General features: G+C 40.7%; 1 protein-coding gene across 4 annotated transcripts in view; it reads right to left on the bottom strand.

The window, feature by feature from the left end:
* Positions 1-2,711: 2,711 nt before the first annotated feature.
* LOC126193895 (exportin-7) overlaps positions 2,712-26,549 on the bottom strand; it is a 237,115-nt gene continuing 213,277 nt past the window's right edge. For 2 of the 4 annotated variants that reach the window (XM_049932725.1, XM_049932724.1), the window contains exon 22: positions 2,713-3,838. In XM_049932725.1, the coding sequence (XP_049788682.1) occupies positions 3,739-3,838 (100 nt within the window). In that variant the 3' untranslated portion in view covers positions 2,713-3,738. Of the gene's footprint in view, positions 3,839-26,549 lie in introns of all 4 variants that reach the window. The other 2 variants (XM_049932723.1, XM_049932726.1) reach the window with 2 other exon arrangements.

Here is a 26,549-nt window from a genome sequence, read left to right as displayed (position 1 = left end):
GCTTGTATGAGCACTGCTTTGTTAGAGTATTGGTTCTTACCAGTCAAAATTACAAAAATTTATCTGAGAACAAAAACAATGAAAAATTTCCGGAATTCAAAAAAATTATCTGGTTTTTCCCAGATGAAAAATTTCCCGGGTTTTTCCCGGATCGTAGACACCCTGTTAATGTAATTCTGTTTTGCTTTGTGTACGTGTTTCAGTGACTTTTTTGAGTCTACTCTTGTTGGCCATGGTAACAACTGATTGTTTTGTCAGTATATAGTTTTGGACTTAACTGTTTTATTAACTCTGATGACAAGCTGCACCAGAATTCTGATCACTGAATGATGTAGATGTCCCGTTACAGCGATGAAGTCGTCGTTCTAACAATTAAGTAGTACCTACACAGAAACACCAAGGAAACTGGTATAGGCATGCGTATTCAAAGACAGAGATATGTAAACAGGCAGAATACTGCACTGCTGTTAGCATGCTTATATAAGACAATAAGTGTCTGGCATAGTCGTTATATTGATTACTGCTGCTACAATGGCAAGTTATCAAAATTTAAATGAATTTGAACATGATGTTATAGTCGGCACACAAGGGATCGTAGCGATGAAGTGGGGATTTTCCCATACTACCATTTATGAGTGTACTGTGAATACCAGGAATCGGGTAGAACATCAAATCTCCAACATCGCTGCGGCCGGAAAAAGATCCCACAAGAACGTGGCCGACGACGACTCAAGATTATCGTTCAATGTGATAGAAGTGCAACCCTTCGGCAAATTGTTGCCAATTTCAATACAGGGCCATCAACAAGTGCCAGCATGCGAACCATACAACAAAACATCATCATTGAAATGTGTTTTTGGAGTCGAAGGCCCACCCGTGCTCTGTTGATGACTGCATGACACAAAGCTTTATGCCTCATCTTGACCCATCAACACCAACAATGGACTGTTTATGACGGGTAACATATTGCCTAGTCGGATGAGTATCATTTCAAATTGCATCCAGAGGATGGATGTGTACAGGTACAGAGACAACCTCATGAATATATGGACCCTGCAGTTCAGCAGGACACTGTTCAAACTGGTGGAGGTTCTGTAAAGGTATGGGACATATGCAGTTGGAGTGATATGGGACCCCTGATATGTCTAGATATGACTCTGACAGGTGACACGTACATAAGCATGCTATCCAATCACCTGCATCCATTCATGTCCATTGTGCATTACAACAGACTTAGGAAATTCCAGCAGGGCAATATAACACCCCACACATCTAGAATCGCTACAGAGTGGTTCCAGCAACAGTCTTCTGGGTTTATATGCTTCTGCCAGCTAACAAACTCCCCAGACATCAACATTATTGAGCATATCTGGGATGTCTTGCAGCATGCTGTTCAGAGGAGAGCTCCCCTTCTCGTACTCTTATGGATTTATGGACAGCCCTGCGGGATTCATGGTGTCACTTCCCTCCAGCACTACTTCAGACATTAGTCAAGTCTATGCCATGTAGTGTTGTGGCACTTCTGCAAGCTCACGGGGCTCCTACATGATATTACGCAGGTTTACCAGATTCCTTGGCTCTTCAGTGTATTTCCTTATTAAAGTTCAGAGTCGGTGTAAGTTTGTTGTAATATAACTTAATATAATGTAATACAAAGTGATACAGCTGTTAACGTGCTAACTGTCTTGGGTATGCGGATCTCTTTACTACAAATGTCCTGTACTTTACAGATTTTCTAATGCCTACTTGCATCCAGGACACCACACATAAACTGAAATCTAATAAATTAAAAGTTGTGCAGTGGATTTCTCAAGAGGGCAATACAGTTGTGCTCATTTTGTTGGTTGCATGTTAATATGCTTGGTGGTCCATGCAAACCACTTTTGAGTAGTTGCCAACCTATCCTGGATTCCAAGGAGTTTCCATGCTCAGCTAAGGAGACAAGACAGTCTGTTCAAGCAGAGGCCTATGAATAGCAGGTTAAATTAGTTAGGGGTGACACTAAGTGACCAATTGCTTCTTCAGCTTACTTTACATAATAACTTTCATTTTTCATGATATATTTTTGAATAGCTGAGGCATCATTACAATCTCACCCCTACAGTAGTTGAGCTAATCTTTGCACAAACAATGTTGAATAGTTTTTGTCTCCATAACGAAATTTCATTCAACATCAGTATGTGCAGTGATATGAAAATTCGCATGGTGGAAGGTACGAGATGAGGTACTGGGGCGGAAGTAAAATGGATTATGAACTGTGCTTAGACGTGCTTAGATAGCGCAGCTGGTAGTGCACTGAACCATGAAAGGCAAAGGTTCCAATTTTTGTCTGTTACTTAGTGAAAGGATGAAAGTTCAGAGCTACCCATTATAAATAACTTACTTATAACATAATGTTCTTCCCCCAAGAGACTGTCATCTGTGGTCTTTTGATTCATGTCCCAATGTCACAGCTTTAAATCCTGATGACCACCTCAGATTTTTCTGGGCTGATACTATCTCAGATGGAGCTCATGTTTCTTCTTGAGAACAATTAGGAAAGGAAGTGGATGTGAACTTATCTATCTTTTCAAGATTTATAAAACTAAACAGAAAATTAATATTTGGTTTAGATTTTGGATTGCAGTCAGCAAAGGTTTTTACAAGTGTAGCCAGAAGACACAAAGATTTTTCTTGGATTGGCTCTTATTTATCAATGCACAATACATACAAAAATAAGACTATATTACATTAAAATTATGTGAACAGTATGTTCTACTTCATGTGCAGAAGCTATATAAAATATACAACAACAACACTATGCATAGAAAAGCGTCACATATTTTATAGGGCTCTTAATGATGAATAATGGTCTACAGCTGTAGAACAAAATTTTGAGATAAAGTACTCACACAAAAGGTTTTTTTCTTTGATACACAACAAAAGAAAGTGACTGAGAATGGTCCATACAGACACTTAACAACAGTTTAATAATAACAAGAGTAACGTACATGGCTACGTCTCTCTTGTTGGCAGTTCACAACAATTTGTGCCTGGTAAAAATTCAGTCCTTTCAAATAGGAACAAAAAATGTTGAATGCAAGTTCTTTATTTATGGAACGAGCTATAGAAACAACAAGTGTGACAATGATACATTCTCCTGACATTTTTACATACAATAATATTATCAACCAAATATTCCACAATTCACTGCAACAATCACAGTAAATTCCAGATTTTCATACATTGTAATCTCACAACAAATCACAGTACAATTAATTCCACAATCATTCTTTTCTCTAGTATTCACACTGTCACGTCAGCGGCAAGACACACTCACAAAACCAGAATATAAGAATCACATGTACTTTACAACGAATACACGCACTGTGTTCACACACAATTGCATATCAATATACTCTGAAAGTCACATTCTGAAAATGTCTTTCATATGTTCACCTTGGCAGCCACAACTTTTTGTTTAATGTCTGCACAATACCAGGATGAAATACATGTAATAAAGATACAGTGATACATAGCAATGGCACATTTATACTGAATATCTGGCACTCGACAAATAAATTTTGAAATAGTGTTTGTCCAAACTTGCCTTCATTTTACTTAGGTTATATATTTTGCATTAATAAATAGAAAAAGGCTCATCTGTGATTTTGTTTTATTCACAACTTAAACAACCTTGCAATATCACTGTCACTTCAGTTACACCACACTCCATTCCTGGTAAAGATTACATAGTCACTATGATGTCATCATGTCACTCACTGATGCTGCAGTCATATTAGGACCCTTCAAGGAATCATTGATATCTCGCCGAAACATGGACAAATTCTGCGTGAATCTGAAAAATATAATGTCGTTACGCAGTTTATATACAGTAATCCCTTATATTTTTCTGCATTGGTCCTATTAAGCCCTTAAATATTCTAATTTACTTATGTATAAACTAGACACAGCAAACAAGTCTCTGTCAACAGCTACAGAAATGTACTTTGTGTTTTGACAGTCCAGTCACATGAATGTGTGCATATGTGACAAGGAGGTAGAAATGTAGACCAAATGGGTTCTGAAAATTACATGAACACTAAACAAGTTTCCACCACAATATTACGCCAAATTGCACAAATGCTTACTATACGCCTGTTTTTTAAGACAAGGTAGAGTAGAGAAGAAACAGGTGACAACCTACTAAATGAAATAATGACAGAAAATATAAACAAGGGTTGCGTACAGAATTACTGTCTCCTAAAGACCACTATCATCTGAACCCTTCCAAAATGCTTCTATTTATTTTACTTCTGTTTTTGTGTACAGAGTTCTTTCTAAAAAATGCACGAGTGGTTTGTTACTAAGGGGCCTGACCCCACTAGAAATTTTGTGATATAATTTTATTCTGTGTATTTTTTTTCAGTATTATATCAAACAATTTCAGTATGACATTATGTTGGCTTAGTACAAGTGACAGAAACATGAAATTACTGAGCTGCTAGCAGCTGGACCAGGGCTTGCTACCACTCCTCCCTCACTCCCCTCCCCCATCTTGGCGCATCCTTCCAGTGACTAATTTTCCTTACCCACCAACCACCAAGGGTCAGCGTTAGGTGGTGAATACTCCCTCCACACACTGACTACTAAAGCTGCAGTCATAGTGATGTGACTAATCTGTTTCCCTTTCCCCACCTTGCCCCTCAGTGTAGCATACCTTAGGACAACCTCAGGTGGGCCCAATTGGATGGACAAGCTCACACATACTCCCTATTTCCTGCATCTCAGTGAACACTGCTGTCTTTCTTCCCTTCTTATTTTAGCTGATCAGTTTCTGCACCACCTATGTGGGCTATCTCACCATAGCCTTGGTATGGACCTGCCCATGGCCCAAATTTTCATTTGCATCAACTTATGCTGCTACCTGCATCTACCTCACCTCAGCCTACTTGACATATATTAATTGAAATACTTAAAAAGTGTTTATTTCAATAAATCAATACAAATTGCTTTCATTAATTAAAATTAAACAGTGGTGTAGTAGTTAATTCTTCATTAACAGTAAACTACTAAATCTGAATACTATTCAACCATCTCCGGACATCACAACAACAACAACAACAACAACAATAATAATAATAATAATAAAGAAAGAAAGAAAGAAAGAGAAAGGGGGACAGCACAACAAACGCTGTCAGTTTACCACTATCAGGCCACTTAAAAAGGTGTAGCTTACATCTATTAATGATATCTTCAGTTCTTAGTGAACGATTTTTGTCAGGCCTGTATGATTTTCTCATATGCAACTCACACCTGAAAACACTCAAGCTCCAAGGATTCCTACACACAATCAACACAAGAATAATATCCAGTGGCAGGTTGAGAGGAATGAGTAAGGAATGAATATGAATGGGCCTCTACGCAAGAGATTGTTTCCAGTAAATGCTTAACTGGTTTCATCTGGAATCATGTATAAATATTAAACAAAACCAACTGCAACACTTGGGTATGTTGTTTCAAGATACTGTTCCTCTCTTCTTTCCTAAAAACAAGTTTTAAATGGGTCTCTCATAAAATTCTGCATGTTTCGTGATGCTGTGCACAATGTATCTCATTAGCACCACTGCATAGCATATTTTCTTAGGACCTGGTTGGGAATACCTACTGTTTTAGAAACCAGCTCTTGTAAGTCTACTGACAATGTTGTCTTAGCCAGATATGTGGATAATCTATTTTCACTGTCATTTTATCTGCGTTCAGTCATTCCTTGGTTGCTTAATCTATTTTCAATTGATGGTTCCTATGATTACTGTTAATGTGCGTATATCTCATATTTTATTCACACTGCATATTATATTTGCAGCAAACTTTCTTTTTGTATTGCAGAAGGCTACAGTGGCAGAATTAAACCACTACAGGCATCACTAAAACAAACCATCTTTTAAAATTTATTTCTATTTTGAAGAGCATATATAAAACAAAGATGATGTGACTTACCGAACGAAAGCGCTGGCAGGTCGATAGACACACAAACAAACACAAACACACACACAAATTTCAAGCTTTCGCAACAAACTGTTGCCTCATCAGGAAAGAGGGAAGGAGAGGGAAAGACGAGAGGATGTGGGTTTTAAGGGAGAGGGTAAGGAGTCATTCCAATCCCGGGAGCGGAAAGACTTACCTTAGGGGGAAGAGGGAAGGAGAGGGAATGACGAGAGGATGTGGGTTTTAAGGGAGAGGGTAAGGAGTCATTCCAATCCCGGGAGCGGAAAGACTTACCTTAGGGGGAAAAAAGGACGGGTATACACTCGCACACACACACATATCCATCCACACATATACAGACACAAGCAGACATATTTAAAGACAAAGAGTTTGGGCAAAGATGTCAGTCGAGGCGGAAGTGAAGAGGCAAAGATGATGTTGAATGACAGGTGAGGTATGAGTGGCGGCAACTTGAAATTAGCGGAGATTGAGGCCTGGTGGGTAACGGGAAGAGAGGATATATTGAAGAGCAAGTTCCCATTTCCGGAGTTCGGATAGATTGGTGTTGGTGGGAAGTATCCAGATAACCCGGATGGTGTAACACTGTCCCAAGATGTGATGGCCGTGCACCAAGGCATGTTTAGCCACAGGGTGATCCTCATTACCAACAGACACTGTCTGCCTGTGTCCATTCATGCGAATGGACAGTTTGTTGCTGGTCATTCCCACATAGAATGCATCACAGTGTAGGCAGGTCAGTTGGTAAATCACGTGGGTGCTTTCACACGTGGCTCTGCCTTTGATCATGTACACCTTCCGGGTTACAGGACTGGAGTAGGTGGTGGTGGGAGGGTGCATGGGACAGGTTTTACACCAGGGGCGGTTACAAGGGTAGGAGCCAGAGGGTAGGGAAGGTGGTTTGGGGATTTCATAGGGATGAACCAAGAAGTTACGAAGGTTAGGTGGACGGCGGAAAGACACTCTTGGTGGAGTGGGGAGGATTTCACGAAGGATGGATCTCATTTCAGGGCAGGATTTGAGGAAGTCGTATCCCTGCTGGAGAGCCACATTCAGAGTCTGATCCAGTCCCGGAAAGTATCCTGTCACAAGTGGGGCACTTTTGGGGTTCTTCTGTGGGAGGTTCTGGGTTTGAGGAGATGCGGAAGTGGCTCTGGTTATTTGCTTCTGTACCAGGTCGGGAGGGTAGTTGCGGGATGCGAAAGCTGTTTTCAAGTTGTTGGTGTAATCGTTCAGGGATTCCGGACTGGAGCAGATTCATTTGCCACGAAGACCTAGGCTGTAGGGAAGGGACCGTTTAATGTGGAATGGGTGGCAGCTGTCATCTACGTTGGTGGGTTTGATGTGGACGGACGTGTGAAGCTGGCCATTGGACAGGTGGAGGTCAACGTCAAGGAAAGTGGCATGGGATTTGGAGTAGGATCAGGTGAATCTGATGGAACCAAAGGAGATGGAGAGGAAATTCTGGAGTTCTTCTTCACTGTGAGTCCAGATCATGAAGATGTCATCAATAAATCTGTACCAAACTTTGGGTTGGCAGGCCTGGGTAACCAAGAAGGCTTCCTCTAAACGACCCATGAATAGGTTGGCGTACGAGGGGGCCATCCTGGTACCCATGGCTGTTCCCTTTAATTGTTGGTATGTCTGGCCTTCGAAAGTGAAGAAGTTGTGGGTCAGGATGAAGCTGGCTAAGGTAATGAGGAAAGAGGTTTTTGGTAGGGTGGCAGGTGATCGGCGTGAAAGGAAGTGCTCCATCGCAGCGAGGCCCTGGACGTGCGGAATATTTGTGTATAAGGAAGTGGCATCAATGGTTACAAGGATGGTTTCCGGGGGTAACAGACTGGGTAGGGATTCCAGGCGTTCGAGAAAGTGGTTGGTGTCTTTGATGAAGGATGGGAGACTGCATATAATGGGTTGAAGGTGTTGATCTACATAGGCAGAGATACGTTCTGTGGGGGCTTGGTAGCCAGCTACAATGGGATGGCCGGGATGATTGGGTTTGTGAATTTTAGGAAGAAGGTAGGAGTGCGGGGTGTTGGTGGGATCAGGAGGTTGATGGAGTCAGGTGATTGGGTTTTGTAGGGGGCCTAAGGTTCTGAGGATTCCTTGAAGCTCCGCCTGGACATCAGGAATGGGATTACCTTGGCAAACTTTGTATGTAGTGTTGTCTGAAAGCTGACGCAGTCCCTCAGCCACATACTCCCGACGATCAAGTACCACGGTTGTGGAACCCTTGTCCGCCAGAAGAATGACGATGGATCGGTCAGCCTTCAGATCACGGATAGCCTGGGCTTCAGCAGTGGTGATGTTGGGAGTAGGAGTAAGGTTTTTTAAGAAGGATTGAGAGGCAAGGCTGGAAGTCAGAAATTCCTGGAAAGTTTGTAGAGGGTGATTTTGAGGAAGAGGAGGTGGGTCCCGCTGTGACGGAGGACGGAACTGTTCCTGGCGGGGTTCAATTTGGATAGTGTCTTGGGGAGTTGGACCATTAGGAGTAGGATTAGGATCATTTTTCTTCGTGGCAAAGTGATATTTCCAGCAGAGAGTACGGGTGTAGGACAGTAAATCTTTGACAAGGGCTGTTTGGTTGAATCTGGGAGTGGGGCTGAAGGTGAGGCCTTTGGATAGGACAGAGGTTTCGGATTGGGAGAGAGGTTTGGAGGAAAGGTTAACTACTGAATTAGGGTGTTGTGGTTCCAGATTGTGTTGATTGGAATTTTGAGGTGTTGGGGGGAGTGGAGCTGGAAGTGGGAGATTGAGTAGATGGGAGAGACTGGGTCTGTGTGCAATGAGAGGAGGTTGAGGTTTGCTGGAAAGGTTGTGAAGGGTGAGTGAGTTGCCTTTCCGGAGGTGGGAAACCAGGAGATTGGATAGTTTTTTGAGGTGGAGGGTGGCATGCTGTTCTAATTTGCGATTGGCCTGTAGGAGGATGCTCTGAACAGCCGGTGTGGATGTGGGAGAGGAAAGATTGAGGACTTTTATTAAGGATAGGAGTTGACGGGTGTGTTCATTGGCTAAGTTGATGTGTAGGTGAAGGATTAGGTGGGTGAGGGCAATGGATTGTTCAGTTTGGAACTGGTATAGGGACTGATGGAAAGAAGGATTACAGCCAGAGATGGGAACTTTAAGTGTGAGGCCTTTGGGGGTAATGCCAAATGTCAGACAAGCCTGAGAAAATAAAATATAGGAGCGTAATCTGGCTAGGGTGAAGGAATGTTTGCGGAGGGAATGTAAATAAAACTTAATGGGGTCATTGCGGGGATGTTGTGAGGGTGACATGGTATTAAAAGGTGGAAAGTGTAACACGAGGCTGAAATGAAAATGAAAATAAAAATATATGGCGAGAGATTAGGTGAACTAGAAAGCAACTGGAGATCTGGTGTGAAAAAAGGCGAAAAGGTGTTGGTTAAAGCTGGGCTATGTTTATCCTGTGGTGAACTTGGGTTGGTAGACAACGATGTGCACAAAGGTTATGTGGTTGTGTTGCCTCCAAAACACGTTAAAGGGTGGAGCAATTCGGGAAAATTTCGAAAAAACTACGTGTAAATGTATTAAAAGGAGTGGTTTTGTGGTGGCAGATTGTGAAAATGAGGCTAACAATTGTCTGACGAAGAAATAATGACGTTAAAACCTGTGGGAAGCGGCTAAAAAAGATCAGTGATGTGGGAAAAACGGAAATGGAAAAAAAAAAGCGAAAAAAGTGAAAGTTATTGGAACTAGCCGAAATGGCTGTTTAATAGCTGAAAGGAACTGTTTGTGAACTGGAAAAGTTGGATTTTGTAGCAGCAGTATTGTTGAAAGTGGAAAAAAAATTTTTTTTGATTATGGTTTGGAAGTGATTATTGAGTATATATAGGTGGGATAAAATTGTATGGTAGATTTGGTAAAGAGGAGAAGGTGAAAACTACTTGCAAAAACAGAAAGAGAAAATAAGATGACAGAAAAGATTTCGAAATGCAACAGTGACAATAACAAACATAATTGTTGAGTTCAAATTAATGAAATGAATATAATAGAGGGAAACATTCCACATGGGAAAAATATATCTAAAAACACAGATGATGTGACTTACCGATTTCTTCGTCAGACAATAGTTAGCCTCATTTTCACAATCTGCCACCACAAAACCACTCCTTTTAATACATTTACACAGTTTTTTCGAAATTTTCCCGAATTGCTCCACCCTTTAACGTGTTTTGGCGGCAACACAACCACATAACCTTTGTGCACATCGTTGTCTACCAACCCAAGTTCACCACAGGATCAACATAGCCCAGCTTTAACCAACACCTTTTCGCCTTTTTTCACACCAGATCTCCAGTTGCTTTCTAGTTCACCTTATCTCTCGCCATATATTTTTATTTTCATTTTCATTTCAGCCTCATGTTACACTTTCCACCTTCTAATACCATGTCACCCTCACAACATCCTCGCAACGACCCCATTAAGTTTTATTTACATTCCCTCCGCAAACATGCCTTTGCCCTAGCCAGATTACACTCCCATATTTTATTTTCTCAGGCTTGTCTGACATTTGGCATTACCCCCAAAGGCCTCACACTTAAAGTTCCCATCTCTGGCTGTAATCCTTCTTTCCATCAGTCCCTATACCAGTTCCAAACTGAACAATCCATTGCCCTCACCCACCTAATCCTTCACCTACACATCAACTCAGCCAATGAACACACCCGTCAACTCCTATCCTTAATAAAAGTCCTCAATCTTTCCTCTCCCACATCCACACCGGCTGTTCAAAGCATCCTCCTACAGGCCAATCGCAAATTAGAACAGCATGCCACCCTCCACCTCAAAAAACTATCCAATCTCCTGGTTTCCCACCTCCGGAAAGGCAACTCACTCACCCTTCACAACCTTTCCAGCAAACCTCAACCTCCTCTCATTGCACACAGACCCAGTCTCTCCCATCTACTCAATCTCCCACTTCCAGCTCCACTCCCCCCAACACCTCAAAATTCCAATCAACACAATCTGGAACCACAACACCCTAATTCAGTAGTTAACCTTTCCTCCAAACCTCTCTCCCAATCCGAGACCTCTGTCCTATCGAAAGGCCTCACCTTCAGCCCCACTCCCAGATTCAACCAAACAGCCCTTGTCAAAGATTTACTGTCCTACACCCATACTCTCTGCTGGAAATATCACTTTGCCATGAAGAAAAATGATCCTAATCCTACTCCTAATGGTCCAACTCCCCAAGACACTATCCAAATTGAACCCTGCCTGGAACAGTTCCGTCCTCAGTCACAGCGGGACCCACCTCCTCTTCCTCAAAATCACCCTCTACAAACTTTCCAGGAATTTCTGACTTCCAGCCTTACCTCTCAATCCTTCTTAAAAAAACCTTAATCCTACTCCCAACATCACCACTGCTGAAGCCCAGGCTATCCATGATCTGAAGGCTGATCGATCCATCGTCATTCTTCCGGCGGACAAGGGTTCCACAACCGTGGTACTTGATCGTCGGGAGTATGTGGCTGAGGGACTGCGTCAGATTTCAGACAACACTACATACAAAGTTTGCCAAGGTAGTCCCATTCCTGATGTCCAGGCGGAGCTTCAAGGAATCCTCAGAACCTTAGGCCCCCTACAAAACCTTTCACCTGGCTCCATCAACCTCCTGACCCCACCAACACCCCGCACCCCTACCTTCTACCTTCTTCCTAAAATTCACAAACCCAATAATCCCGGCCGTCCCATTGTAGCTGGCTACCAAGCCCCCATAGAACGTATCTCTGCCTGCGTAGATCAACACCTTCAACCCATTACATGCAGTCTCCCATCCTTCATCAAAGACACCAACCACTTTCTCGAACGCCTGGAATCCCTACCCTGTCTGTTACCCCCGGAAACCATCCTTTAACCATTGATGCCACTTCCTTATACACAAATATTCCACACGTCCAGGGCCTCGCTGTGATGGAGCACTTCCTTTTCACGACGATCACCTGCCACCCTACCAAAAACCTCTTTCCTCATTACCTTAGCTAGCTTCATCCTGACCCGCAACTTCTTCACTTTCGAAGACCAGACATACCAACAATTAAAGGGAACAGCCATGGGCATCAGGATGGCCCCCTTGTACACCAACCTATTTATGGTTCGCTTAGAGGAAGCCTTCTTGGTTACCCAAGCCTGCCAACCCAAAGTTTGGTGCAGATTTATTGACGACCATCTTCATGATCTGCACTCACAGTGAAGAAGAACTCCAGAATTTCCTCTCCAACCTCAGCTGCTTTGGTTCCATCAGATTCACCTGATCCTATTCCAAATCCCATGCCACTTTCCTTGACGTGACCTCCATCTGTCGAAGGGGCCAGCTTCACACATCGGTCCACATCAAACCCACCAACAAGCAACAGTACCTCCATTTTGCCAGCTGCCACCCATTCCATATCAAACGGTCGCTACCCTACAGCTTAGGTCTTCGTGGCAAACGAATCTGCTCCAGTCCTGAATCATTACACCAACAACCTGAAAACAGCTTTCGCATCCTGCAACTACCCTCCCGGCATGGTACAGAAGCAAATAGCTAGAGCCACTTCCTCATCCCCTCAAACCCAGAACCTCCCAAAGAAGAACCCCAAAAGTGCCCCACTTGTGACAGGATTCTTTCTGGGTCTGGATCGGACTCTGAATGTGACACTCCAGCAGGGATACGACTTCCTTAAATCCTGCCCTGAAATGAGATCCATCCTTCATGAAATCCTCCCCACTCCACCAAGAGTGTCTTTCCGCCGTCCACTTAACCTTCGTAACCTTTTGGTTCATCCCTATGAAATCCCCAAACCACCTTCCCTACCCTCTGGCTCCTACCCTTGTAACCTCCCCTGGTGTAAGACCTGTCCCATGCACCCTCCCACCATCACCTACTCCAGTCCTGTAACCCGGAAGGAGTACACGATCATAGGCAGAGCCACGTGTGAAAGCACCCAAGTGATTTACCAACTGACATGCCTACACTGTGAAGCGTTCTATGTGGGAATGACCAGCATCAAACTGTCCATTCGCATGAACGGACACAGGCAGACAGTGTTTGTTGGTAATGAGGATCACCCTGTGGCTAAACATGCCTTGGTGCATGGCCAGCACATCTTGGAATAGTGTTACACCGTCCGGGTTATCTGGATACTTCCCACTGACACCAACCTGTCAGAAATCCGGAGATGGGAACTTGCCCTTCAATATATCCTCTCTTCCCGTTACCCACCTGGCCTAAACCTCCGCTAATTTCAAGTTGCCGCCCCTCGTACATCACTTGTCACTCAACAACATCTTTGCCTCTGTACTTCCGCCTCGACTGACATCTCTGCCCAAACTCTTTGCCTTTATAATGTATGCTTGTGTGTGTGTGTGTGTGTGTGTGTGTGTGTGTGTGTGTGTGTGTGTGTGTGTGCACGCGCGCACGCGAGTGTATACCTGTCCCTTTTTCCCCCCTAAAGTAAGTCTTTCCACTCCCGGTTTGGAATGACTCCTTACCCTCTTCTTTAAAACCCACATCCTTTCATCTTTCCCTCTCCTTCCCTCTTTCCTGATGAAGCAACCTTGGGTTGTGAAAGCTTGAAATTTGTGTGTGTGCGTTTGTGTGTTTTTTATTGTCTCCTATCAACATACCAACACTTTCATTTGGTAAGTAACAGCATATATATATGATTATAATAGAGGGAAACATTCCACGTAGGAAAAATGTATCTAAAAACAAAGATGATGTGACTTACCAAATGAAAGTGCTGGCAGGTCGACAGATACACAAACAAACACAAACATACACACAAAATTCAAGCTTTCGCAACAAACTGTTGCCTCATCAGGAAAGAGGGAAGGAGAGGGAAAGACGAAAGGATGTGGGTTTTAAGGGAGAGGGTAAGGAGTCATTCCAATCCCGGGAGCGGAAAGACTTACCTTAGGGGGGAAAAAAGGACGGGTATACACTTGCACACACGCACACACACACACACACACACACACACACACACATATCCATCCACTGGCTTGTGTCTGTATATGTGTGGATGGATATATGTGTGTGTGTGTGTGTGTGTGTGTGTGTGTGTGTGCAAGTGTATACCCGTCCTTTCTTCCCCCCTAAGGTATGTCTTTCTGCTCCCGGGATTGGAATGACTCCTTACCCTCTTCTTTAAAACCCACATCCTTTCGTCTTTCCCTCTCCTTCCCTCTTTCCTGATGAGGCAACAGTTTGTTGCGAAAGCTTGAATTTTGTGTGTATGTTTGTGTGTCTGTCGACCTGCCAGCACTTTCATTTGGTAAGTCACATCATATGGGGGAGGGAGGGGGGGGGGGGCGATGAGGAATAATTCACTACCAAAATTGCAATTGCACCCTCAGCATACAAAGCTGTAATTTTGTTTTAATTTGATCACTATTACAAGTGACAAAGTGATGGCACAACACATTTGGATTAGCAGTCAGTCTGCCGAGATGAGTGGGAAGAGTGTACATGACAGAGGTGTGGTGGTGTTCAGAGTTGGGAAGTATCTCTTGGAATACCAATGTTGTATGCTCAATTACCTATTTGTAATATTTCTATTCCTGTTATTGTGTTTGCAGCATTTTTCTTGTATTTGTAAAACACACTAAGTATATGATTTGGATTTTCATGTGGTGTGTATGAAGGTATGTCATGGCACAAATCAACCAGTTTATGTCCCCTTTTGTATAAAGGATGTTAAAAAATAGCAAATATTTTGAAATGTGGTAGTTTGGACTCTTGCACTTCACATGGGTGCTAAAATTTGTAACTTAAGAGCTATGATGAGCACTTGTTCAGAAGAGGAGCTGTGTTTCCAAGTAGTGAAGATAAACTAGGGCACACAGCTCTTAAGGCATCTCTTTTAGAGCACATGTTTACTAGACATTTTCCGTAACACCACCTCTAAAACTATGGAATATTTTTTTTCTTTTTAACACCCTGCACATATGTGTGAGTTTTTCTTAGTTTACACTTCAATCACGCATATTAAGTCTGTTTTCTCTTGTTTATGAGAATTTCCTTTGTTAGTGTTGATTAAGCCATCACACAGTTTTAATGGGAGAGAGAAATTGTCTATTATTTTTATCATGACCTACCTATGAGCTTGCTTATCCCTGTATATCTTATGTAAAAGTTAAAGATTTCATTTTCTCTTGATCCATAATTATGCTAGATGTACAGCGTGGTTATAATTAAACTTTCACTACTTGAGAAGGGCCTTTACAACAAAACTGTGGGCCGGCCGCGGTAGTCTAGCGGTTCTAGGCGCTCAGTCCGGAACCGCGGGAGTGCTACGGTCGCAGGTTCGAATCCTGCCTCGGGCATGGATGTGTGTGATGTCATTAGGTTAGTTAGTTTTAAGTAGTTCTAAATTCTAGGGGACTGATGACCACAGATGTTAAGTCCCATAGTGCTCAGAGCCATTTTTGAACAAAACTGTGATTGCAGGACAATGAAACTTGGTGGAAACATTTTTAAGGACATGCGGAAGAGAAACGATGAATAAACCATTGAAAGAAACACCCTTATTTCCACAAGAGAGACTAACATTTGATAATTGTGTACGATGTTTACATTCCAGGTTACAAATGTTGCTCAATGTGACAACCCTGCACTAGAGATTGCTCTACAAATGCCAGAAACAACGGTGGCCCATTGAATATTCAGCTAAGGCAACATTAACTTCTTCAATAATTTGTGGTGCAACTGGTCTCTCCCAGGAGTGATTCCAAAACTGCTCCTCAATTTGAACTTCTGAATCATGTTCTTTAATTGCAGAGCGGAAAGAAAGAAGACCTCTCTGTGGTTCTTTAATACATCGATACTTGCAAAGATCAGCAGCACTATTGCTCTTTTGATAGAACAGCTGTATAAGTGAAGCCCTACTCACCATGTCCAGATGCATGTTGACTGTCTCAAGGTATCCTGTGAGTGATCATTTTCAAATTAAGGGTTTTTCTGGGTTTTAAGGCAAATTTTTTGCATGTAATTTTTTTTATTGAATTTGAGACTAAACATTCTTTTTTCAAAACTTTATATTGATAATTATTGGAACATGCATAATTAATTACAATTTACTTCTTTAGTAGTATCCATCACAGATACAAATTAAAATTTTTAACAATGAATCTTGATTTACAGGTAATAAAAAATACAAAATAAAAAAGTACAATTTCTGTTTTTACAATGCATATGCGAGGGGGGATAAAATATAAATGGGATTTTTGTTCCTGAACATCAACAGTTAGTAGGACTGGCCCCACACTTCTATTATGCTTAGGCGAGACCGTTAGAAGTTAGGAGAGTGTGCTGTCAGATATTTCCCGCCGTTTTGTCAGTAACGCTGATGAGTATGAGCAACAGATGCACCCCTCCATTGCGCAATGCATAATTATCAAATTTCTTGCTCGTGAAGGAGTTGCAGCGGTGGAAATTTGCCAAAGATTGACTGTACAGTTCACTGATAAAACATTATCAAGGACGCATGTGTTTACCTGGCATGAAAAGTTTAAGGAAGGACAAGGACGTGTGGAAAATCAGCAACACAATCGCCATCCTCCGACCAGCATTACAGACAAAAACATTCATGCGGTTAAAGACATTATTGACGATGATCGAGGGGGTGAGAGTATCAGAAATTGCACAAAAAGTTGGAATCAGCTATGGGAGCTGTCAAGCAGTCATCACAAAAAACCTACAGTTCCGTAAAGTGTGTTCCACATGGGTCCCTAAAGCTTTGACTCAAAATCTGAAACTGAGACGTTTGAAGGACTGTCAGAGGCTTACAGCAAGGTTTGCGGGAGAAGGTGATGCATTTTTGAGTCAGATCGTCACCTGTGATGAAACATAGGTTCACCACTAGTCTCCAGAATCCAAACAAGTCAGTAAGGAGTGGTGGAGGAAGGGGGAGGCAGCATCAGTGAAAGCCAAGACTCGACTGTCAGTTGGCAAGGTTCTTTCAACGTTTTTTTTGATCAGCAAGGCATTTTGCTGATTGATTTTTTTTGTATGAGCAATGCACAATCAATACTGCTTACTACTGCAAACTGTTGAACCAGGCGAGAGTTGCATATCGCTGCAAAAAACAAGACCACTCCATTCAACAGGTCGTCCTCCTCCATGACAATGCGCAACCCAATTCTACAGCCCTAACTGTCTCCAACCTACAGGAAATGCACTGGACTACATTTGATCATCCTCCTTACAGCCCGGACTTATTGCCCTGCGATTTCCATTTATTCAGACTGCTTAAAAAAGCTCTAGGAGGGTGATGATTTGAAGATGACGAGCGTGTGTAAGACTACGTGCGCAACTGGCTGGTGACACGACCCAGTTCTTTTCATGATGGGGCATCAAAAAGCTGCCCATACGCTGAGACAAATATATTTCCAAAGCAGGAGATTATGTGAAAAAATAAATTATAATTGCCTTGAGTTTTTCAATAAATGAATTTAAATAAAAAATAAAATCCTGTTTATATTTGATCCGTCCTCGTGCATTGAAACTTGCTCATTACAGGGACAAACTGTAGAATTTAGTCATGTTAAAAATGAATAAATAATTTCTTTAAATTTTCTATCTCTGCCAAAATCTTTTGAGGCTTCAGTCAACAAAGGTACTCTTTTCGTTTCTAATTCTTTGATTTCAGCTTGCTTTTGTTTGTTCAATAATCACTCCTCCTCTTCTCTTTCACCTTCCTTTATCTTGTGTTTCATATCGTCTTAGTACAAAGAATGTGCATTGCGAAAACAGTGTATAATACTTCTGTTGATGTTGAAATTGTCCACTCCATTTGCTTTCTTGACTACGACATATACATATCTTTGAACAAGAGGGCTTTTTTTCTGTTTGATTTTCAACTATGATTTCAAAGTTTACAAAAAAGGCTTACTCAACAGAAGCAATTCCATGTGAGATTATTAAAATAATTTGCACAAAATCTCAGAAATTTGGGCATGCCTTTGAAAAATTTGATTATATTAATACAGAATTTATCAAGATGGTTTTCACTTCTCCTGTAACATTTTATCTCGTCTTCAATTCTCTTTTCTCTGCAGATCTTCAGTAATTCAAGTTTGACACGGTCTGCCTTTGAATCCAACATTCTTCCATTTCATACCAAAGTTTTAGACATACTGTCAATCTTCTTTGAGCTAATTCCTGGTTTAACAAAATTTCTTGATTCTAGCAGGAAATCACATGCGCGAAGTTGTATTTGAGCGGTGATCTATCCCGCAACTTCTCTACTACGCAAATAATGCATAACTGCATGTTTTCCTTCAGCAACAATATCTCCTCTTCAGACACATTCTTATTTTAAGTGCACTTCTTGTAGCAAAAATTCAGATTGAACTGTCTTGCTGCAATATCATTCTTTATATACCTTAAGTCAATTTTCATCAAAGATGAGTTTTTGCTCTTTTTTAAGATGTCTAGTTTCACAACTCGCTGCATCAAAATGTTCACAATATTATGTAGTACATCATACAGAAATTGAGCCATTGGGTCATCTCTCTGAAAATCGAGTAGAAATGGTTCTGACAAGTGTGCTGTTGAACTGAAGAATGTCAAGTTTGGAGCTAGCAATTTGTCATTGACAGTTTCAAATCCAAAACTTGATAACTAAGGAATAGTTTTCGATTTATTTATCTCAATAATGCAAGTTCAAATGTATTCAAGAAATTCCACAGCTTTAGCAGCTCATCTAGTTCCACAAAATGACAGGAAAAGATGAAGATCTTGTTGTCATAGTGTATTGTGATCTTCATGCAAATAAATCATTACATAATTAATAAAGTGTTCTAAAAAATGACAATTCCCAATTAGTTTTGGATATGCCATGTAACACATGCAAAACTGCAGGCACCAATTGGTAGCAGTTGTAGACAATCGAAGGATTCTTTTAGTTCCTTGTTAATGTAATTCAAAAGTTTTAATTTCACATTTGGTCCATCCATTGATAACAGCAACTTTTTTTTTTATTGTTTCCAAACCCAACGATCTTTTTACACTTTCAAGTAAATCATTTGCCCTTGTATGTTTCAGAAAAACAGAATCCAAGTTATATGTTATTAATGATTTATCACAGTCCCAAAATCGTACATGAAACCCAGATGGATATCTGGGTTTTTCTAGAAACAGTATTCATACTTTCATCAAATATGAGTATGATCACTTCACATTTGTCAATAAGGTCAGCAATTTTACATCTCGTATATGATGCCAATCAGTGTCCAGTGCTGTAACACAGTTTTGATTTTTGCAACTGCATTTTCTTTGCAATCTGACTCCTGGAAATAACAAAGGGAATAGAGCTACGCAGTCTGCTGAGCTCCGAATGGACAAACGACTCCCGACGGTGTGCAAACACCACACAATTTCAGCATGTGTAATGTCATCTGATAGTGCATATGACTGCACTGTAGACTGATTCCCTGAATCGTTCTGTGGCTTTGAATATATCGCTTTGTTTCATACTGGACCTCCTATATCTATATTAGCTAATAAATAACACACATTTACAAATTAATAAACTGTACTCAAGAGTGAAAGTAGTTTATAATATTCCTCGAAGTTAATATGAAATTTCCACTTGCACCAAAAACCAGAAAAAAAGAATTTGAAGAATGCAACTGAGGTTTTTTGTACTTACTATTGAGATTAATCTTGTATGAATAATATTATGTCAGTCTGCACCACTGAGCAGTCATTCAGCCCCATATATCTGTTCAACGTGTATTAGTACCAGTCACCGAGCGAGGTGGCGCAGTGGTTAGACACTGGACTCGCATTCGGGAGGACGACGGTTCAATCCCGCGTCCGGCCATCCTGATTTAGGTTTTCCGTGATTTCCCTAAATCGCTCCAGGCAAATGCCGGGATGGTTCCTTTCAAAGGGCACGGCCGACTTCCTTCCCCGTCCTTCTCTAATCCGATGAGACCGATGACCTCGCTGTCTGGTCTCCTTCCCCGAAACAACCAACCAACCAACCAACCAGTACCAGTCATTACTCTTGATGACTATGATGTCTTGTTTTTGACTGTTAATAGTTGTAGGGTTACAACAGGCTTCATGTAATTTTGGACACTGTACTAAACTGAATATGAACATCTCTATAAATGCTTTTACAAAATGTTTTACTTCTGTATATTTCTACCATAGTATCTGATCTGTACTTTAAGCCAGACTGCAAAGTAATGAAATCTCCTGTCTCTCCCCACCTCTCACAGGGTAGCACCAATCAGCTTCCTTGGACCCCAGCCTCACACAACATGTCAGCGAGTATAAAACAGGTACAGATTATTGGGTAAATACTAGATCACTAATGAGTATTGAGTATATATGTGTAAATTCTCATCTGAATATTTGAATGCTATTTGAAATACCACAAATGGTTTAAACTGATACTACTTCAATATGGGTATAGTACAGATTTTTTTTAAAAAAAATCAATGTTTTTAAATAAAATCTATGGGGTTTTACATGGTTTTTTCTGATTTTGAAAATTCTTGGCTTTTTCAGTGTTTTCCAGATTTCAAGGTTCGCTGGACACACTATGTCTGCAACTGCAATGCACACTGATGCATTTGTTTCAACCTTACGTTGCCATACCAGTACCGCAACTAACAGTAACTCGTGACACTAACACTACCAAAACGCAAAACCTGCAGCACAGTCAGGACAGCATTCCCATAAAGCTGAGTAACCCTTTGGTGCACAGGTTTCTGTCTACACTCGCTCAAGTAGTGGAATTTTAACTATAACCTCCAAGTATTTTCTTTATTCATGTGGTCAAGGGTAAAAATTGTATCTACTCAGTTCTTGTGTCATGTAAATGTTTTCATAATTTGCACTAGCCTTGTGGAAACCTTTCCTTATTTAAAAATAGTCAAGACTCCTTACTCTGTGTTTGTGTTGTTGTCTTCAGTCCAGATACTGGTTTGATGCAGCTCTCCATGCTACTCTATCCTGTGCAAGCTTTTTCATCTCCAAGTACCTACTGCAACCTACATCCTTCTGGATCTGCTTAGTGTATTCATCTATTGGTCTCCCTCTACGATTTTTACCCTCCACGCTGCCCGCTAATACTAAATTGGTGATCCCTTGATGCCTCAGAACATGTCCTTCAAACTGATCCCTTCTTCTTGTCAAGTTGTGCCACAAATTCCTCTTCTCCCCAATTCTACTCAGTACAGCCTCATTATTTATGTGATCTAGCCATCAAATCTTTAGCATTCATCTGTAGCTCTGTAGTACCACATTTCAAAAGCTTCTATTCTCTTCTTGTCTAAACTATTTATCGTCCATGTTTCACTTCCATACATGGCTACACTCCATACAAATACTTTCAGAAAAGACTTCCTGACACTTAAATCTATACTCTATGCTAACAAATTTCTCTTCTTCAGAAACGCTTTCCTTACCATTGCCAGTCTACATTTTATATCCTCTCTACTTCGACCATCATCAGTTATTTTGCTCCCCAAATAGCAAAACTCATGTACTACTTTAAGTGTCTCATTTCCTAATCTAATTCCCGCAGCATCATCCAATTTAATTCGACTATATTCCATTATCCTTGTTTAGCTTTTGTTGATGTTCATCTTATATTTAGCTTTCTAGAAACTGTCCATTCCGTTCAACTGCTCTTCCAGGTCGTTTGCTGTCTCTGACAGAATTACATGTCATCGGAAAACCTCCAAGTTTTTATTTCTTTTCCATGGATTTTAATTCCTACTCCAAATTTTTCTCTTGTTTCTTTTACTGCTTGCTCAATATATAATTGAATAACTTCAGGGATAACCTACAACCCTGTCTCACTCCCTTCCCAACAACTGCTTCCCCTTCATGTCCCTCGACTCTTATGACTTGTCACATGGTTTCTGTACAAATTGTAATAGCCTTTCGCTCCCTATATTTTACCCCTGCCACCTTCAGAATTTGAAAGAGATTATTCCAGTCAATATTGTCAAAAGCTTTCTCTAAGTCTACAGAAGCTAGAAACATAGGTTTGCCTTTCCTTAAACTAGCTTCTAAGATACGTTGTAGGGTCAGTATTGCCTCACGTGTTCCAACATTTCTACAGAATCGAAACTGATCTTTCCAGAGGTCAGCTTCTACAAGTTTTTCCATTCGTCTGTAAAGAATTCGTGTTAGTATTTTGCAACTGTGACTTATTAAACTGATAGTTCGCTAATTTTCACATCTGTCAACACCTGCTTTCTTTGGGATTGGAATTATTATATTATTCTTGAAGTCTGAGGTATTTCACCTGTCACATACATCTTGTTCACCAGATGGTAGAGCTTTGTCATGGCTGGCTCTCCCTAGGCTATCAGTAGCTCTAATGGAATGTTGTCTATTCCCCGGCCCTTGTTTCAACTAATGTCTTTCAGTGCTCTGTCAAATTCTTCGCGCAGTATTGTATCTCCCATTTCATCTTCATCTACATCCTCTTCCATTTCCATAATATTGTTCTCAAGTACATTGCCCTTGTATAGACCTTCTATATACTCCTTCCACCTTCTTGGTTTCCCTTCTTTGCTTAGAACTGGTTTTACAACTGAGCACTTGATATTCATACAAGTGGTTATATTTTCTGCAAAGGTCTCTCTAATTTTTCTGTAGGCAGTATCTATCTTACCCCTAGTGATATATGCCTCTACATCCTTACATTTGTCCTGCTTAGCCATTTTCCACTTCCTGTCAATCTCATTTTTGAGATGTTTGTATTCCTTTTTGCCTGCTTCATTTACTGCATTTTTATATTTTCTCCTTTCATCAATTAAATTTAATATCTCTTCTATTACCCAAGGATTTCTGCTAGCCCTCGTCTTTTCACATACTTTATCCTCTGCTGCCTTCACAATTTCATCTCTCAAAGCTACCCATTCCTTTTCTACTGTATTTCTTACACCTGTTCTACTCAATCATTCCCTAATGCTCTCACTGAAACTCTTTACAACCTCTGGTTCTATCAGTTTATCCAGATCCTATCTCCATAAATTCTTACTTTTTTGCAGTTTCTTCAGGTTTAATCTACAGTTCATAACCAATAGATTGTGGTCAGAGTCCACATCTGCCCCTGGAAATGTCTTACAATGTAAAACCTGGTTTCTAAATCTCTGTCTTACCATTATATAATTTATCTGAAACCTTCCAGTGTCCCCTCTTCCACATATACAACCTTCTTTCACGATTCTTAAACCAAATGTTACTTATGATTAAGTTATGCTCCATGCAAAATTTTACCAGGTGGCTTCCTCTTTCATTCCTTAGCCCCATTCCATTTCACCTATTACTTTTCCTTCTCTTCCTTTTCCTACTATCAAATTCCATTCCCCCATGACTATTAAATTTTCATCTCCCTTCACTATCTGAGTAATTTCTCTTATCTCATCATACATTTCTTCAATCTCAACATCTGCAGAGCTAGTTGGCATATATACTTGTACTACTGTGGTAGGCATGGGCTTCCTGTCTATCTTGGCTACAATAATGCATTCACTATGCTGTTTGTAGTAGCTTACTTGCACTCTTTTGTTAAACCTACTCCTGCATTACTCCTATTAGATTTTGTATTTATAATCCCATATTCACCTGATCAGAAGTCTTGTCCCTCCTGCCACCAAACTTCACTAATTCCCACTATATCTAACTTTAATCTATCCATTCCCCTTTCTAAATTTTCTAACCTATCTGCCCGTTTAAGGGATCTGACATTATTACACACTCCGATCCGCAGAATGCCAGTTTTTCTTTCTTCCTGAGTAGTCCTGCCCCGGATATCTGAATGGGGTACTACTTTACCTCCAGAATATTTTATCCAAGAGGACGCTGTATGCTCTTGAGAAAAATTATGACTGTAGTTTCCCCTTGCTTTCAGCTGTTCGCATTACCAGCACAGCAAGGCCGTTTTGGTTAATATTACAAGGCCAGCTCAGCTCCTGCAACTACTGAAAAGGCTGCTGCCCCTCTTCAGGAACCACACGTTTGTCTGGCCTCTCTACAGATACTCCTCCGTTACGATTGCACCTATGGTACGGCTATCTGTATCGCTGTGGCATGCAAGCCTCCCCACCAACAGCAAGGTCCATAGTTCATGGACTCCTAACTCTGATCCATTTTATCAGAACATGACTCCATTGCTTATTATGCTCAACAGAAAACTTCTAATAAATAACTTTCCTGTACTATGCAATTAAGGAGGTTTCTTATCAATCATTTAAATTCCAGTATAAACTTTTCACGAGATTCCTGTTAAAGAATGAGTGTTTCAAGTTCCGGCATTGCTGTTTTATTCTCAGTATGATAAACACGGTTTTAAATGATGATCATAGCTGCCCATGAGAATTTCAGAAACAGTAAATCAAAGAACTAGAATTGGGAAAGTTTTTAAATCAGTACTTGTAATATATGACTTTAGTACCTGCCTGGAAAAGTGAATGATGCTTGAATGGGGCAGCCTGCCTCCAGTACTGACTTTAGTACCTGCCTGGAAAAGTGAATGATGCTTGAATGGGGCAGCCTGCCTCCAGTACTTCAGTTATTAGTTGAAGTATGAGCTTGCAAATTGCAGTTCTGTGATAAAATAGCACAGATCAACACTCACGTAACTGTTTTAAATTTTTCAATACAATGTAACCCACAAATTTAAGTCATAGTAGTAAATATTAGTTTTCGCAACGAATGTCATATTTTATATTCTCAAGTTCAGTGCCCTTCTTATACATCTCTATATCTTTAAAAATCACATTGTGAGTGAAAGTCACAACATTCATGAAACTAGTATATTTTAAATTTTTTTGCATAAAGCACTTCTCCCCTCTGTGTACACATTAGAAACAATATGTTGGTGTTGCTAAAATCATGCTGAAAGTTTTTTGTGGGTTCTGGATCCTACTTACACATCAGTGTGCATTTAGGAAGGATGTCGTTATTAAAAGCTAACAACAATTAACAAAATTTGACTTTTAATTCCGCCTCCCTTCCATACTACATGTTACAAAAAATTTGTTAGCATTACTAGGATTAAAAAAGGTAATTGTTTTATTTAAGCTCAATGTTAAGGCCTTTTCTTCAGCTGTTTCATACATATAAAACCCATTCCATTTTTTTCAAGATTTTACGTGCTGTGGACTTTGTTCTTATTACACATCAATAAGTAACTTATGTTTAATTTACCAGAAAAAATTATGCGCAAATGAGTATTACATAAAGTTGGAAACCAAATCCCCCCTCCCCCCCAGGAATAAAGAAACTGGAACTTTGCTCAGCCAAATGAAGTCATGTCAAGATTATGTTCAGAAATAAATGTTATTTTTGTAAAAATAATATTAACTGTTTTTTACCAAATTTACGATTAATTTTCAATTAATACAATCTTAACCAAGTATCACTATTGTTCTACATATTCTGTTGAGGTGTGATACCAAAGTTGTGTGTGTGTATGTGTGTAGGGGGTGAGAGGAGGGAGAAGGATGAGTACCTAATTGTCGATAACTATTCAGTGTCTACCCTAAACATGATCACCAGTCGCTTATTCCCCCCCCCCCCTCCCCCACCACCACCACTCCCAGGACAGAATCTTTGTACCCCAGCTGTAGCCGCCTGCATTTAGAGTAAATGTCATGCACAACAGTGAGAACGTTTTCTAAATATTTGCATAGTGCGTACCCAGGGCAGGACATTGGCAATAGTTCAGTATTCTACATTTACACCTATACTCCACAAAGCCACCATAAGTTGTGTCGAGGAGGGTACTTTGTGTACCAGTGTCACTTCCCCCTTTTCCTGTTCCAGTCTTGTGTGGTTCATGGGAATGATGACTGTTGATAAACTTTCTGTGTGGGCTCAAATCCCTCTAATTTTATCTTCATGATCTTTTCACGAGATATATTAAAGAGGAAGCAATGTATTGGTTGACTCTTGTAGGACTCTTCTACGAATGTATGCTCTCAGAACTTTAACAGTAGACCATAATTTGATACAGTTTGCCTCTCTTCAGCATCTGCCACTGGAGATAGCTGAGGATCTCTGTGATGCCTCTGCACTTACTACATGAACCTGTAACGAAACATGCTGCTCTTCTTTGCATGTTCTCTATTTCCTCCGTCAGCCCCATTCAGTAAGGATCCCATACTGACAAGCAATATTCAAAATATTGGTTGAATGAATGTTTTGTAGGCTACTTCCTTTGTTGATGGACTACATTTCTTCCTGAGGATTCTTCCAATAAACCTCAGTCTGGCATCTGCATGAGTCGCGACTAATTTTACGTGATTCATTCCACATCAAGAACACTCAGTATGCACAGTCCATGATATTTTATTGATGTGAGCACTTTGAGTGACTGTTCTGAAATTTTATCACCACAAAATAAACAGTCTTTCTGTCAATGTATTCACAATATGTTAAATTTGTTTATGCTGAGGGTCAGTTGCAACTCCGTGCACCAAGCTTCAATCCCCAGCATGTGTTCCTTCATTTCACTACAATTTTCTAGGCATCACGATTTCTCTGCATACAACAGTATCATCCGCGAAAAGCCTCACAGAGC

Source organism: Schistocerca nitens, chromosome 1 (genome assembly GCF_023898315.1).
Source record: "Schistocerca nitens isolate TAMUIC-IGC-003100 chromosome 1, iqSchNite1.1, whole genome shotgun sequence".
NCBI classification, from domain to species: Eukaryota; Metazoa; Arthropoda; class Insecta; order Orthoptera; family Acrididae; genus Schistocerca; species Schistocerca nitens.
This window is presented reverse-complemented; position numbering and strand designations above follow the sequence as displayed.